We start from the raw sequence: 15,763 nt of genomic DNA on the forward strand, positions 1-15,763 counted from the left end.
CCAAAGTAATCATCTGGAATAAACTGCCAGAAAACTGTAAAAGTGCCAAAACCTTAAGTTGCTTTAAATCAAGATTAAAAACTTATTTGTTTAGAGTGGCCTTTGACTGTGCCATCTAAGAATAATTAGTTGCGTTTTCAGTCCAGTTTTCCTTTCATTTTCTTGTCCATCATTCTATTCTCTTTATTTTGTTTTATTTTTTAAAATTACCTCTGTTGTTTGATTTTATCATTTGATTTGTTTTTTTCTGTGTCTGTATCTGTGTTTATTTGCTTTGTGATTGTATTGTAATTGTATCTACAGCGCTTTGAGTGTCTCGTTGCTGAAAAGCGCTATATAAATAAACTTACCTTACCTTTTGTTGAAGTGGTATTTGTCGAACTATTATTTTGGATCTGATTAACCTGGAGCTTTTTGTAAAATCTGTGAATATTCAAAGTTATAATTAACTATGTATTATTTTAAAACGTTCTGAGTTTCTAATTTAGTTAAATAAGATGACCAGCTTTAATGAAGCTTTGTTTCCGTTACCATTTATGAAGAACGTTAGGTGCTCTCTAAAATTTGGATAAACAGCTAGTGAGGCCATACGCATTTCATATTTTAGAGATCCTAGGCTGCAACATGTGGTAATAATAAGATGTTTTGACTATGCCTCTGGCTCTGTCAAGAATTTTAAAGTAACTTCTAGAAATGTAGTTAAAGTCTGCACCCAATGAAGGTGGGTATTGGAAGTGTATACTTTTATTTATTTTGATGCAAAAAATAATGAGTCAGCCATACAAATTTCTTTTGCAGTTTTTAGTTTTGGCGTGATCATAGAAACATGATTCTTTTACATGTAAAGCTACTGCCACAGTTAAATCACTAAAGTCAAACTTCTAACAAATGAACATAAACTGTTGCATCAGGGATCACTGTTTATCACATAACAGGAAAAATAAGTCACACCAAAACCAGGTTTTATGTCAACATTTTATCAATTATTTTGGCAAAATAGTTCTTTTCACTGAGCTGCAGTTCACAGTCTTTACGCTCATGAACTATGAAGTACCTGGATCTTACTATCACACCTAAACATCAAAGTACCTTACATCATCACATAATTATCAGAGGATGGCTGTCCTCTCTTTAAAGTTCGATTAAAACTGGGAAAGAAAAAAAGATCAACTTCTTTAACACTTATAAAAGCAAAGGAAACAGCATCTAGGTAGCAACAATTCATCATAAAAATCAAGATTCACTTAAGTCAACCTTTTAGTGTCATCCCACGTGAAGTGTAAAGGATCTCCAAAGATAATTCAGGGGAAGTCCGATGGAGAGATCACTTCAAGAAAATAGTTCTGTTTGATTTCTAAAGATGATGCCTTGGTTGATCCCTTTTATCATTAACACATAAGTAAGTTCACCAAACAATCTCTGTCTGATGTAGAAAACATGAGGTAATAAAGTTCCACAGGTATGTGACTGTCTGATCAACCAGGGAGCGTTTTAATACATTCGCGTCATTGCTCCACGGTGGCAACCTCCGCAGCATTGTGGAGAAACACGATAGGTCCCCATCTTAAAAAACATTCTCATGCATTTGCAAAAAAAAGTTGAACCAACCCCTTCCCTGTTTATACAGTGCTGTGAACAGAATGTTCCTCCTTGCAGATATGTTGTTTTTTTCTTCACATATGAATCTTTCAGATCAACGGACAAATTTTAATTTCAGCTAAAGATAACCTGAAGAAAAACAAAAAGCGGTTTTTAAATATATTATTTTTTTAAGGAAAATAGCTATTCAAACCAACCTGGTCATATGTGGAAAAATCTGTTTAATCATGATTTAACTGTGATAAACCAAGTTTTTCCCTAAACTGAGTTCAGTTTCACGAGCTACGCCCAGGCCTGATTGCTGTCAGATCTGTAGTATCAAGAAATCACTGAAATGGAACATGTCTGACAACATGAAGTAGGATTAAAGATCTCAAAAAGCAACATATAATGCCCTAATCTAATGAAATAAGAACAAAGCTATTGCCATATTTCAGTCTAGAAAGGGTTAAGAAGCCATTTCTAAGTATTTTGTTCTCTAGAAAACCACAGCGAGAGACATTAACCACAAATGAAGAAAACATGGAACAGCGGTCAACCTCCCCAGGAACATCTTTCCTAAGAGACGTACTTCAAAAACTTCTCCAGGAGGGCTCCAAACACTCCAGAACAATATCTAAAGCACTCACCTCACTCACAATTTGTTTTAATTATTCAACTTAAAAGAGGGACTGGGCAAAAATGGCATCCATGGAAGAGTTCTGATGCAAAAAACCACTGCTAATCAAATGGAACACAAAGACCCGTCTCAAATGTGGTGAAAAACATCTCGATGTTTCCCAAGACTTTTGGGAAAATATTCTGTGGACTGACAAGAAAAAAGTGGAGCTTTTTGGAAGATGTGTGACCCGTTACATCTGTCATTAAACTAACAGCGTTTCAGAAACAGAACATCTTAGATAGTCAAACATGGTTGTGGTAGTGTGGTGGTCTGGGACTGCATTGCTACTTCAGGATGGGGATCACTTGCCATAATTGATGAAACCATGAATTCTGCTCTCACCCAGAAAACCCTGAAGGGGAATGTCAGTTTGTGATCTTAAGCTCAAGAGCACTTAGGTTATGGAACAGGACAGGGCTTCGAAACACACCAGTAGGTCCACCTCTGAATTACCATAAAAACAAGAACATAAAAAGAAAAGGAAGGTTTTGAAGTGGCCTAGTCAAAGTCTGGACTTAAATAAAACTGAGCTGTTGTGGTATGACCTCAAACAGCCCAAAAACAAAATAAATCTGTAAGGGGGTAAAAACGTTTTTCACAGCACTGTAACAGACTTGTATTTACACAGTTGAGGACAACAAAAATGCATCACCCATGTTGCAGTTCCTTCATTCATCTCCTGGTTTTATGACATACATGTGAGCGCTTCTGTATGATCCCTGCAACACGTCCCAGCTTTGACCCGTTTGTTGCGGTGCTCATGGCTGCTATGGCTTAATTTAGACTGGACAACAGGGGGGTGAACACACAGTGCCTGGGTCACATTGGGGGGTCAAATGGGAGGAGGTAGAAGAGGCACATGGCCTCATGTGAGGGAGCAGTTTAATGAAGGCCCTGTTCAATCAGAGTAAGGCGAAGCAAGATCAGCCAGAGGCGGAAACACAACTGACAAGTGCTGCAAACAAATACTACATCAGGACAATAACACACTGTTTCCATGAACTAACTGTCATTCCAGCCTAACTTCATCAGGATGGAGAGGGAAGATGTCCCCCTAATTAGGATCTGAAAACCATAATCTGCATTCATGATGATGCCTCCTTAAAGTCTGATCTCAGTCTGTCTCTCTCTGAAGCCCAGGGGGGTTGTTTACTGTCCCGCAGCGTAGGGCCAACTGATGGAGCTCCCTGATAGCTGCATATCTCGGATCAACGTCTCGATGGGCGTTTTGCCCACCAGCCTCATGAAGAAGAGCTGGGAGATGAGATTCGCCGGCACGGCACGCAGAGCAGGGAGGCGCAGCAGCAAGCGTCCGAAGCGCTGAGGCTGGCTGGGGTAGGTCAGCCTCTCGTACTCTGTCAGGGCGACCTGGGCCTTCTCCTGCAGGGACTCCACGTGGGCCGGGTCTGTCAAGCCACATGCATCTGTAAGGTAAGAAAAACAGAAACAATCAGTCTGGTCATTCTAGTGCTTTTACACATGCAGCTTTATTAAACTGATCTGATGTACAGAGCTGGGCAAAAGTTTTAGTTCACCACAAATGTCTTTAGATTTTGCTTCCGAAGAACCAGATGGAGTGTTGAGGGTCACAAGCTATCCAAGATTGCTGAGCTCCTTTCTTTGGAATTACACAGTTTTTAACTCATATTAAGTGTTGTGCAGTGTATATTTAAAAGTGAATAGGTGAATTAAAATATAAGAAGCGTCGGACCAAAAGCACTATCTGAAAAACAGATGCACAATATATCCAAATATCATTGCAATTGGAAAGGACTGCTTGGATGCAATTATTGGCAGCCTATTTCAATTGCCATCCATTCACACTCTGTTTGGCCATTCTCAATGCAATACAAGCCCACACCTAAAATAAATTTGTATAAAATTTTAAAGCTTGCAAAGAGTTGCTGTTACATTTTGATAATATAAAGGAGTCAGGAAAATATTGGTTGATGTCAACTATTAATTTACAATATTCAGCGGTATTATTTCTTTTTCATGTCTTCCTAACATCATGCAGCCATAATAAACTGAAAACCATTTCTCTGAGAAAAAGGAAAACATTGCAGTAAAAGCTGAAACAGAACCTTAGCAATCCCACATCCTTTCAGTTGATCATCAGCTATTTTTATCACCTTGGTGCTGAAATAATGTTCTATGCACCAAACTGTCTCATCTTTATGGTTACTCATAGATTTACCTAAATAGATACAAACAACTTATTTCTTTGATATCCTGTTAGGAACAAAGTACTGTAAATTGCTTCTTTTTTTTTTCTGTTAACGTGGACCAGACACTGGCTCTTTCTTTAAGTTCATGTGGATTTTAAAGCCTGGATGATTAAAAGGTCAGAGTTCAGCAGCTTAGAAACAAAATGCAATCACCTGAAAATGATCTGGTTACTGGGAAGAAAATAAGTACAGAAGCAGCTAAAGTCCAAATAAAGACTAGTAGAAAAGCATCATATAACGAAAAATGACTGAATATGTTTGCACATCTAAAATAATGTTGTTTGACTATCATGTATCGAGAAGAAATGTTTTGCCAAGTTGACCAAAAAAGCCTATTCACATGCTTCCTTTCCAGACACTAGAGAAGATCATCAGCACTGTCACCCCCAGAAGAATATTCTTTACTCCCCAGCAGATGCTTATAAGAGTTCAATGACGAATCAGACTTTCTAAAAAGATGACAGAATTAATCTATCAACAAAAGCTGATAGATTAATTCTATCTAAAAATCTAAAAAACACCCACAGTCACACAATCCTTGAAAATAATGTCATTCATGCACTTTATTTCAAGGTTATCAACATCAAACAAAAACATTTATGGTTGATTTCTAATCGCCTGTTTTTGAAAAACCTTTTAACTCTAGCTGCTGATTTCTCCAGTGAAGGACTATAATGTAGCAAGGTAAAAGAAAAGCATTGAAATATTTTATATTAGCCTTCCTGGTCTTGAGCTGTTATTAATTCATTTATATTTGGAGAAGATTTGACATCTTGATGCATGTTTCAGAGAGGAGTTGCTGTAAAACAAGGACTTACTGTTTTAAAGTAAAGAGAAAGTATAGGAGCTAGCATTTTAAACAGTCTTTAGTATCTTATTTATCAAAAACACATTTTCTGTGTTTTCCCTGGAAAACGCAGATATTTACCTTAACTCGTTTCGAGATAAAGATTCAAAAAGATGAAATATTGGCATACTTACAGTTATCTGCTGAAAGTCTTGCTCACTCTCGTAGCTTGAATAAACTGCAGGTATGTCTCAACATGTAGAAAACACAGTTGCTTTTTGATTGCGTCTTGCATCTTTGTGCTTCATGTGACTTCCTTTCACCTTTCTGAAACCTAAAATGGCTAACTTTGAGTCTTCTCATGAGCAATCTGAAAACCAGTCAACAACTGATTTCTTTGTGCATTACTTATTTTAAACAATTAAGACTAAAAATACATTTTATAAGCTTTAAAGGAAGAGAGACTCTTTTCCTCTGATGTCAGCCTTTACAATGACTAAACCTCTCCTGATATGTGGCTTTTTTTCCTGATCTACTTAATAGCTTGTTGACACACATGTCAGAGCAATGCTTTAAAGGAGGGTTTCTATTGTTTCCCTCTATTCACTAAAGTCAAAGGTCAAACCCCAAATCAACAGACACCTGCAGCTGGCTGAGTTTTGTTTCTGCGACATCTAAACCCTGCCTAAAACTTCAAAAGGACTGATTTGTTTTGGTTTCCCTTAAAGAAGCCTGGAGTCAGATCACAGCAAAGATATCCATTTACAGTAAGCTTCCAACCACCTACTAAACCAACCTGGAGAAAAAAGGGCGATGGCTTTGAGGCAGCTGTACTCGGCAGAGTCCACCTGCAGCCGGTTCAGCTTGTCCACCTGGTCCTGGAAAACCCTGACCTGGTCCATGAAGGACACCACCCGCTCGGCAGACATGGGGGACGAGTGGAAGCCGGCCGCTGCCAGTAGAGGAGCCATGTGAAGCGGCAGAGCAGACTGAGCAGCGTTCAGGATGAACAGCTCGCTCCAACTCAGTCTCAGCAGCGCCACCTGTGAGGTGAGGTGGAAAGATTTGTTGGTCCAAAAAATAATTTTACTTTATACATGTGTTTTCTTTAGCTATTCATTTGAACTGGATTCAACAAAATGTGAAGAAATTATAGGTTCAACATTACGGGATATACATCAATCCTCTGTCCTGCACCATTAAATAACTTCTATTAAATAAAAATAACTTCTGTTAAATAAAAATAACTTCTGTTAAATAAAAATAACTTCTGTTAAATAAAAATAACTTCTGTTAAATAAAAACAACTTCTGTTAAGTAAAAAAAAGTGCATCAAAGTGAATGCTGTCAGTTGACTTAAAGTTGTGGGAGTTGTAAGATTAGATGCATTTAATGAATAATAATAATAAAAAAAGATTGCAGCCAATGAAGGGTAAAATGGCCGATTTCAATCTTTAGCCGCCTGATTGATGCATCTCTACGTATGGTTTCCGAAAAGTAATTTTGATTTGTGGCATTTTGCCATTTTTCAAATTTGTTTTATAAAACCTGTCTACAGGGCTTCTGGAGAGTTTGGAAAAGTATGGCGTATTTGGTTATGGTGTTTTCTAGATCTGAAGAGTATGAGTATAAAAAGGAAATAAGAATAAGGAGACATATTTGGATTCTCAGACTTTATTCCCTAATCCTTCGTCTAAATGTTCTGTTCTATCTTATATACCTCCTTCTTTATGTCCTCTCCCTCTTCTCCTTCATAGGCTTCCTTTCTTGTGCCCTTACTACTTTTCTTCCCCGTTTCTTTGTTTCTCTCTATGTGCTTCCTTGTGTCCTACCTGTATGTATTCCCTATGTCCTTCTTTCGTTTTTTCCGCCGTTCCTAGTGTCCTTCCTCCTCCATGTCACTTCTTTCTTTGTTTGTGTTCTTCCTTTGTCGTTTCCTGTGTCTTTCCTTCCTGCCTTGTGTCCCTTAATTTGGGTGCCTTGGTTTTATCATCCTTCCTTGTGCCTTTATGCATTCTTAGTGTTCTTTCTTCTTTAATTTATTGAATGCTACTGCTCTTCCTTCTATCCTACCTTTCTTCCTAATTTGTGTACTTCCTTCCTTTCTTCCTGTTATTTTTGTAGCTTTCACATGTAAATCCTGCCTGAGATAGAAATATAAATAATAATTTGTCTTCCTCATTTGTAAAAAGAGGAAGACAAAAAAAAAATTACAAAAAAATGCTTTCCCTTCTTCAGTATTTATGTTTAAAATCTCTTCATTAAGAGCAAAGTGGAGCTGAAGTCAAATTCCTTGTTTGTGTGCACAAACCTGGTGTATAAAGCTGATTCTGGTCCTGATTCTTCTGCCATAATTTCAGAGAGAACTTTAAATGAAAGTAAAGGACTGAAAACTCTAGGAAGTTTTACATGAGAAAAATGTGTGGTAACTTTTTTACCTGGGATGTTTTCATGTGTCTAATTTTTCTATTTTGTACAACTACGTTTTTTGCAGAGGCGATTGATTTACTTTTTGAAATGTTGTAGTCTTTCATTTTCTGTTCTAATGTTTTTTTTCTTTTTCCTAGTTAATATGTGTAGATATTTTTCTTTTATTAGTTTATTTTGCACCTCAGACTCATCGCAAACTACTTTGTACTTTAAGTGTAAGAACGTTTCTGCTTAGAATAACAATATGAAATTATATCTATATGTAAAGGTTACATATCATGTACATATCAATTTTTAATTTATAGAATTTCTTAAGTTCACTATTGTACAACAATCCACGTTGTCAAAATTCATCTTTTTGAAGTTTGCTTCGTTTTGCTTTTCATATGTTAATCCTTGTTTGTGTGACAAAGCTTTAACTTGAGGCTTAAAGAGACTCTGTGTAAAATATTGAATTGACCTGCTCTGAGACTGGGAGTTCTGGGAAGTATGGGATGTTTCTGGCCCACTCTATGGTGCTGAAGAGGAGGCGGGCGGCCAGCTCACAGATGCTGTCGATGCCCATGACGGACGCCCCGCTGGCTGTCGCCTGCATCTGCGCCTGGGTGTAAGGGGCACCGTAGCGGCTGTTGGTGTATGGCTCGGCCCGAAGCAGCTGGGAAATGAGCTCCGACACCGCCTGGCCATTGAAGTAGTCTGCCCCGATGGGACCCGGACCCGGACCTCCAGCCCCTCCAGACAAGGAGTTTGGACTGATACCTGAGTGAGAAGGAGGGATCCGACCCCGCTGCACAGCTGCAGGGAAGCATGACAGAATAACTCAAATGTGGTTATAAAAAGAAAAACATTGCCTTAGGTTAAAGAGAAACAAAAACATCTTGATTTTTTATTCTCTAACTATGCTGTTGATGATAAATAAACAGACTTTACAACAGTTAAAATAGATTGAAACAAAAGAAAATGTGAAGTTAAACTTAATATTTTTTTCTTTGCTGAATAAAAACATTCTTTTTCTGTAATAAGATTACTAATTGGGTTGGGGAATATTAAAAGTCAATGAGAGGTTTCTTGTAGATGATTGCAGCAAGTATTAATTTTTACATTGATTAATTTGTGGGAAGTTATTTTAAATGCAGAAATAGTAGATATATAGAGGGCAGTGAGACCAAACACTGATTTATTAAACATTTACCATCTTTATTGTACTTACACATATATCATTAGCTGTAAAAGTATTCATAGTCTTTTATGTTCATTTTATGTGATAGAACAACACAAACTGGTGTATATTTGTGAAGTAGAAGGAATACAATGCTGGTTTTCTAAATTCCCAAACTTTGAACACCTCATGGGGCCCAGTCAATGAATCATCCTATAATAGAAAGATGTGACCGTTCACATAAACTAACAGGCTGAGTGAGGATTAGAAACATTTGCAATGTCCATGATAACTCTGGGGGATCTGCAGAGATTCACACCTCAGATGGGAAAATCTGCTGGAAGGACAACTATTAGTAATGTAGTCCATAAATTTGACCTTCATAAATGACTGAACTGAATTTATTTGGAACTTTTTTAGCCATACCAACCACTTGAAGCGCTTTACACTAGGGCCACATTCACCCAGTTTAAGTCAAAAACACGCACACACCGATACGCAGATCGGTTAAGATCGGTTAAGCCCTGCCCAGGCTGGAGGAAGCTGAAATCAAACCAACAACCTTTGGATCACAAGACAATATCCGACTAAGACACAGTCCTCCTACAAAAGTGGCATGAAGAATAGCATTGTTGAAAGACATCAATAGGACATCTGAAGGACCGCTTCAGTTTGTCCAAAGCCATGTGGGACACACCATAACATGAGGATGAAGATGATCTGCTCAGATGAATCCAAAATTACATTTTCTGGCTTACATGCAAAACTTAATGTGTAGCGAAAAACACTTTAAACTCCCCCCGAACACCATCCTCTCAGTAAAACGTGGTGGTGGCATCATCATGTGGGGAAGCTTTTCTGCAGCTGGTTAGAGTTAACTGGATAGAGCTAAATACTGGGAGCAAAACTGATAGAAACCGCAAGAAGACTTAAACCTGGGTGGTGGTTCACCTTCATCAGTGCATATTCATGTGTTAGAATGGCCTAATCCAAGTTTTAACCAAAATAGAAAGTTTTATGCATGACTTGAATAAACATTTTTTTTCAGAGGCGCTCCAGACTGTCTGACTGAACGTGAGCTTCTTTTCAAAGAAGAATAGAGATAAATTTCATTCTCTAGATGTGCAATGCTGGTGGAAATATACCCTGCAGCCTGAAGTACGCCCAAAGGTGGTTCTACAAAGTGTTAGCTCAGTGAGGCTAAACCAAATGCAAATCACAAGTTGTACAAAAAAGCTGAAAACTATCATGTTCTTTCTGCTTCACAATGATGCACTACCTTGTATCGATCTATTGTTTAAAGTCCAGTAAAATATTCCCAAGTTATACTTGCAATGTCACAAAATAAATTCAGCATAGTTCATTAATAACTTTTCAGTGTAGCCGCTGGCAAGCTGCTATCCCTATGTGGACTATTTATGGCAAAGCACCACAAACTTAGATTACACTTAAAGCTCGGGTCCAGCTAGGATTTTATAAACTGAATGTATTCTGACTATGTGACGAGTTAAAGATCCAATATATACATTTATGTTATTTGTGACCCATGGCCTCATTCTTAGGTTTCTTATTAGCTCATTGTGTGGGACAAATCTGTGGCAACAGAATGGCACAGAGCTGAATTCATGTGTGGAATCATTGAGCTTCTTGTTTTTCCTGATGTAAGGATCAAATACAGCTTCCTTCAGTTGCCCTGCAGCACCGTTGCTGCAGGGATTCAGGCTGCAGAGTGAAAACATGCTTCAGTTGACAGTATAAATACTGTCCTTAAATCACTGGCAAATGTCAGAGGGAGTTTCTCCTCATTTAGCAGGATTCTCTGTTTTTGGCCTCCTACCTTAGCATTAGTCCTTTCACACTTTAATTTAAACCAGTTTTAAATTTCTTTGAACCTCATGTTATTTATATTAAACAAAATCTAAACAACCCACTTGTATTTGAAGAGTAATTACACAGAGTAATTACACAGTACCTGATAAAACCAATGATGAAAAGCACCCCTACAACATGATGTTGTCACCACCATGTCTCACAGTGGAGACGGTGCCTTCACTTTGGACTGAGTTTTGTCCCCACTTCCCAGTTATTCACTACTTTGTGTTGGTCTATGACATAAAATCCCAGCAAAATACATTGAATTTTGTGGTTGTGATGTGACAAAATACCTTCTTTTCGCATCCCGACACGGAAACACTTCTTCAGACGACAGTATTGGCACTGGTTGCGATGATGCTGGTCAATTTGGCATTCTCGGTTTGATCTGCACATGAGGAACAAACATATTAAATACATCCAGCTTTTTCTTTATATATAGACTCAAACCTGCTCTTGCAGTTTTTCATTTCTCAGTTTGAAATGTTTGCTTGCTTCCTCCGCTCTCTCTCCTCCCTGTTATAAGCGAACTACATGAACTGGCTGCAAAGCTACACAGACTGTGACCTTTGTAAATCATCAGCGTTACCCACCCTTGTGTTGCTTTTTACAGCCGGTCGTGCTCTGCCAACATTTTACACGGAGCCCTTTTGAAGCCCAGATGTAAAAAAAAAAAAAACATTCAGAGTTAATGCACTTTTTCTGTGGAATAAACAGCTGGATCTGGCAGCTGAGAGAGGAGTTGGTAAGAGCAGAGGGTTGAGCTGCAGCCTTAATGTAGCTGCGGTGAAGAATAATGGGAATGTTGACCTTCTGAGGTGATCCATCCTCACATGACAAACCTTCAAGGCTTCATTTGTGCTCCTTTTTATTTCTTTGTCTCAAGGCTGTTTGTGAGGCTAAGATTTGAAGATATCATTCCTTAGTGAGAAATTTATTTGTCTCTTGACTCAATATAAAAACATTATCTTTACTTTTCTGGTTTATTAATTTTATTTGTATGAAAAACACCAAATTAAAGTAAGTTTAACAGTTTTACATCATATTTACAGCAGCTTTTCTAAGGAAAGTGCTCTAACTGCACATTTATGCTAAAGTAACGTAGTCTTCACATTAAGGCTAAAACAGAACATTAACTTTTTTTTAAATTTATTTTAACAGAATAAATGATGGATTTTCCAGCAGCTCCCACCTGCATGTGTAGTTGAGGTTCCTCCTGATGCTCCTCTTGAAGAAGCTCTTGCAGCCCTCGCAGGTGAACACGCCGTAATGCTTCCCGCTGGACTTGTCCCCGCACACCACGCAGTCCACCACGCAGGTCTTGTCCTCGTCCCCAACGTCCACATCGCTGCTGCCGGCCTGGGGCGAGTCGTTGTCCTCCTCCCTCCTCAGGTAAGCCTTCTCTCCCAGTCCGTTAGTGTCCCCGTTGGGGTTGCCCCACCCCCCGCTCACCATGGCCATCTTCTCAAAGACACGCCGCTCTGTGAGAGGATCATACAAGGACCTTTTGCTGTCTCGATCGAGCTTCACGCTGCCCCCTCAAAGTTTACAGAACTGATTATACAACCCAAGACTGGGACACCTGGTTTGGATTTGACTAACTTTGTCCTGAAAGATCTGAAAGTAGAACACAAAGTTGTCCGCGACTCTCCTGCGTTGACCTTTCTCCCCTTTGCCGTCTAGCTGTCCTGACCCGGTGGTCTTTCCTCTGCGATATTTTTCCTCTGCCTTGTTTAATCCCTCTGCTCTTTTCCTCTCTCTCCTCTTGTGTTCAGCCCTGACCTCTGATCAATGGCTCTCGAGCTCTGAGAAAAACTTCAGACACACATTAAGTGGTTCAGAGTTCAGGCAGGAGTAAGGGTGCAGCTCTGCTCTTTTCACAGGAAACAATAAATTACACTTTGACTCTTTCTCCTTCCCTCTCACTCGCTTTTTCCGACCTCTGCTATGAAGAAATGCCTAATCTACCCTTCAGCATGATGAAAAAAGACATAGATCTAAAAAAAATACCCTCCTCTCTTCTCGTTCAGCGCAGTACAGACCGGCAGGTGAGAAAAAAATAAAACCGTTCTCCTTCAGGCAGGGTTAAACTACCCTGCCCTTTCCTTCATCTAATAAACTTGTCCAACCAGTTCCTGCAGTGCTGAGGTGCTATCTTCTGATCTGAGCACTTCCAGTCCAGACGCACTCTTGACTTGTTGAGGCTTTTTCAGAAATGCAAAGCCAATGAAAAAAAAAATATATTTAATTCCTTTTCACATGCTGTTTTTGGAAACTATCTTTACGCTTTTAGTTAACAAATGCCTTTTCTGACTCAGCTAGTTTCTGAAGCAGCAAAGTTCACCAAAGACGTCCTCCTGCTCTGCCCTCTCTGACGAAACACTGTTTTCTTCTGCTCCTTCAAAGTCAATGGGGTCAGAGGATCAAATGTCGAAGAAAAAACAAGCAAAAACAAGGGCTGAGTTGAGAAATCTCCTCAGTCACAGTCTGCTCTTCTTTCCCAAAGTCATGCCTCTGCTTTCTTGTTTTGTCAGAGCTTGTCCTTCTCCCAGTTACATCCAGAGGCCAGACCCTCCCTGCTTCTCTGTCAGGGACTAAGGGTTTACTTTGCGCTCTTCACTGTTCTGCTCGTCCTTTTCGTCTTTCCGCCTGGCCCAGACAGGAATAAATTAGCCCCACCAGGGCAGGAAAAACACAGCGCCCTTTTCTGTTTGAGCCAGACTCTGCAGCTGAGAGCAGCCCAGAGATAGCCTCCTCTTCCTCTGCTTCGCTCCCTCCTTTAGGGAGCGTGAGCGTGTGTCTGTGGGCTGAGGGATTTGACACTGCTATTCAAGCCCTGCTGTTGCCATGGCGCCGGATGCCTTATAAGGCCAGTGGAGTCAAAGAGCACAGAGTGGGCTGCAGCCAAACCCACACACACATTGAGAAAGAATGCTGGGCCGCCTGACTGGCTGCCTGCGTTCCCCCACTGACCCCCGGGCCATCCTGGGAGCACGGGGGGAGTCAATCTCAGCACTGCCGTAAGACAAAGAGGAGGGGGCGAGGGTGTAGGGGTGGGGCAGCGTACAACCGTCGCCTCATGTTTTCCCCTCCGCTCTAATCCCAAGGACCTCCCCTGGCTCTGTTGACCCAATAATAACAGGGAGCGTCTGTTGTTGTTGAGCAACTTGTCAAAAGGTTATATGATACTCTGCTGGCTGCTTGTCACACCTGCCGCTCACACTTACAGGTCCATGAGACGGATGTTGCCAGTCGGGTGGCATTCGTTTTTAAACACACAATCTCAAAGGAGTCAATATGATATAAAGTATCTTACAAAAGTATTCATACCCCTTTTGTCAAGTTCCAAGTGCAAATTTCAACAAAACCTTTTGGCTTTTTTAGCCTACATGCAAAACATGAGTGGAAAAAAACTAACACTTGCATATCACCCTGAGCACACTGCCATCATTGTGAAACACGGTGGTGGCAGCATCATGTTGAAGCAATGCTTTTCTTGGTAATCCTGGACGAAAACCTGTTAGAGGCTTTAAAAGACTCGAGACTGGGACAGAAGTTCACTTTCTAGCAGAACAACAGCCAATAACATAGAACCAGAGCAACATTGGAGATTCTTCAGCAAGACTTAAATTGTAATAATATTTAAGTAGTAAAGACTTAGACTGCAGCAGCTAATGAAAAATGGGATCAAACAGTAGTTTCACATGAGAGTGAAATTCTCCTACAGAAGAGTGCAGGGACTCAGTCAATCTGCTGACACCCTCTGACCTCTAAATCCAGTCTTGTGTGCTGGAGGATGAAGCATGTGCTTGTGCAGTCCAGTAGAAGTCATGTGTCTGTCATCAAAGCACTGAATCTGGCAACTGACAAGCAAAAAAGATCTTCGAATCATTTTGTATCTTATTTATTAGATTAATGGGCATGTTTTTCATTATCAATACAGGGCTGCTTAACCTATAAGTTATCTTTATCGCTATTCATTACTGGTAATAAAGTTCCCAAAGTCACATCCCCAAAATGCTTTTAATGCTGAACTCAAAAGCTTTAAAATGATAGTTTACATGTTTTTGTTGCATAATAAAAAAAATCATTTGCCTTTTTCAGCGTACAGAATCCTTCCTTCCTTCCTTCCTTCCTTCCTACCTACCTACCTACCTACCTACCTAGTTATCTAATCATGCCCACTGACAAAATATCCGCCATAATTTTATAGTAAACTTCAGTATTTAACCTTTTAAATCAACTTTAGGGGCTGAAAAGTCTGGAGTCTGAAGAAATGTAGGAGATCTGAACAGCATTATTAGAAAAATATAATTCAACATCTTGTGTTATTTTAGCAGCAGTACAGGTTATTGCTGCTTTTCTGTTTTTATTAAATCCAATCAGATCATGATATGTGTTTTCTGTTTTAAACTTTTTGTGTAAAAAACCGAATACCCTGAAACTGGTATTTTTACTCAAGGTTATCATACTTTGATAATCTGTTTAATTCCCATTAAACATCAATGCGGGTGTTGCTGAGGATGATGGAGGGGTATTCTGAGGTATTCCTGCTCTGTTTTCTCCGCTGTACCAACAGCTTTGTCATGTGAAAAGAGGCGGTCAGAATAAGAAATCATTGCCTCCATCCAAGATTTCCAATAACAGCCTCCAAACCTAGAGAAAACGGAATCACAGATAATCTGAGTTATTCACTGCTGCTTCCAAGCATGCCATGTTTAAAGAGCCTCTATGTTCACCAAAAACTGACTTTTCATCATATGTTTTTACAAAACATGCAATCCCTGTGGGTTTCCAAATAACTAGTTTTCTCTCACAAAAGCCAAATAGCCAGAGAGTTGGCTGTTGATTAAAAGGCTGGCAGGAAAGGAAAGGATTTCACTCTTTTTGTTGTTGTCGTTTGTTTTATCCTTCCTGCAGCCTTGTAATGTGAGCATTTGGTAACTTTAACCCACATCTTTCACAGCGGGGCTCTTTGAGCATGGTTAGACCTTTTGTTTGACTAAGAGGTTAACAGGGAACCATGC

General features: G+C 39.6%; 1 protein-coding gene across 1 annotated transcript; it reads right to left on the reverse strand.

The window, feature by feature from the left end:
• Nucleotides 1-716: 716 nt before the first annotated feature.
• Nucleotides 717-13,656, reverse strand: LOC124874070 (nuclear receptor subfamily 2 group F member 6-like). Its single transcript, XM_047375258.1, has 5 exons — nt 11,929-13,656; nt 11,030-11,124; nt 8,166-8,500; nt 6,072-6,318; nt 717-3,684 (listed from the first exon to the last, which is right to left on the reverse strand). The coding sequence occupies exons 1-5, from the start codon at nt 12,195-12,197 to the stop codon at nt 3,410-3,412; spliced, it is 1,221 nt and encodes a 406-aa protein (XP_047231214.1). The 5' UTR covers nt 12,198-13,656; the 3' UTR covers nt 717-3,409.
• Nucleotides 13,657-15,763: the final 2,107 nt, after the last annotated feature.

The sequence above is a fragment of the Girardinichthys multiradiatus genome, chromosome 9, assembly GCF_021462225.1.
Source record: "Girardinichthys multiradiatus isolate DD_20200921_A chromosome 9, DD_fGirMul_XY1, whole genome shotgun sequence".
In the NCBI taxonomy this organism is placed as follows: domain Eukaryota; kingdom Metazoa; phylum Chordata; class Actinopteri; order Cyprinodontiformes; family Goodeidae; genus Girardinichthys; species Girardinichthys multiradiatus.

What these genes read in the sequence shown, in the direction of transcription:
- LOC124874070 (XM_047375258.1), bottom strand. Translation starts at nt 12,197, where the DNA reads ATGGCCATGGTGAGCGGGGGGTGGGGCAACCCCAACGGGGACACTAAC. An exon ending in TGTCGGGATGCGAAAAGAAG is followed by an intron (nt 8,501 to 11,029) that starts GTATTTTGTCAC and finishes GCTTCCCTGCAG; the next exon opens with CTGTGCAGCGGGGTCGGATC. An exon ending in CATCGCCCTTTTTTCTCCAG is followed by an intron (nt 3,685 to 6,071) that starts GTTGGTTTAGTA and finishes CTTACCTTACAG; the next exon opens with ATGCATGTGGCTTGACAGAC.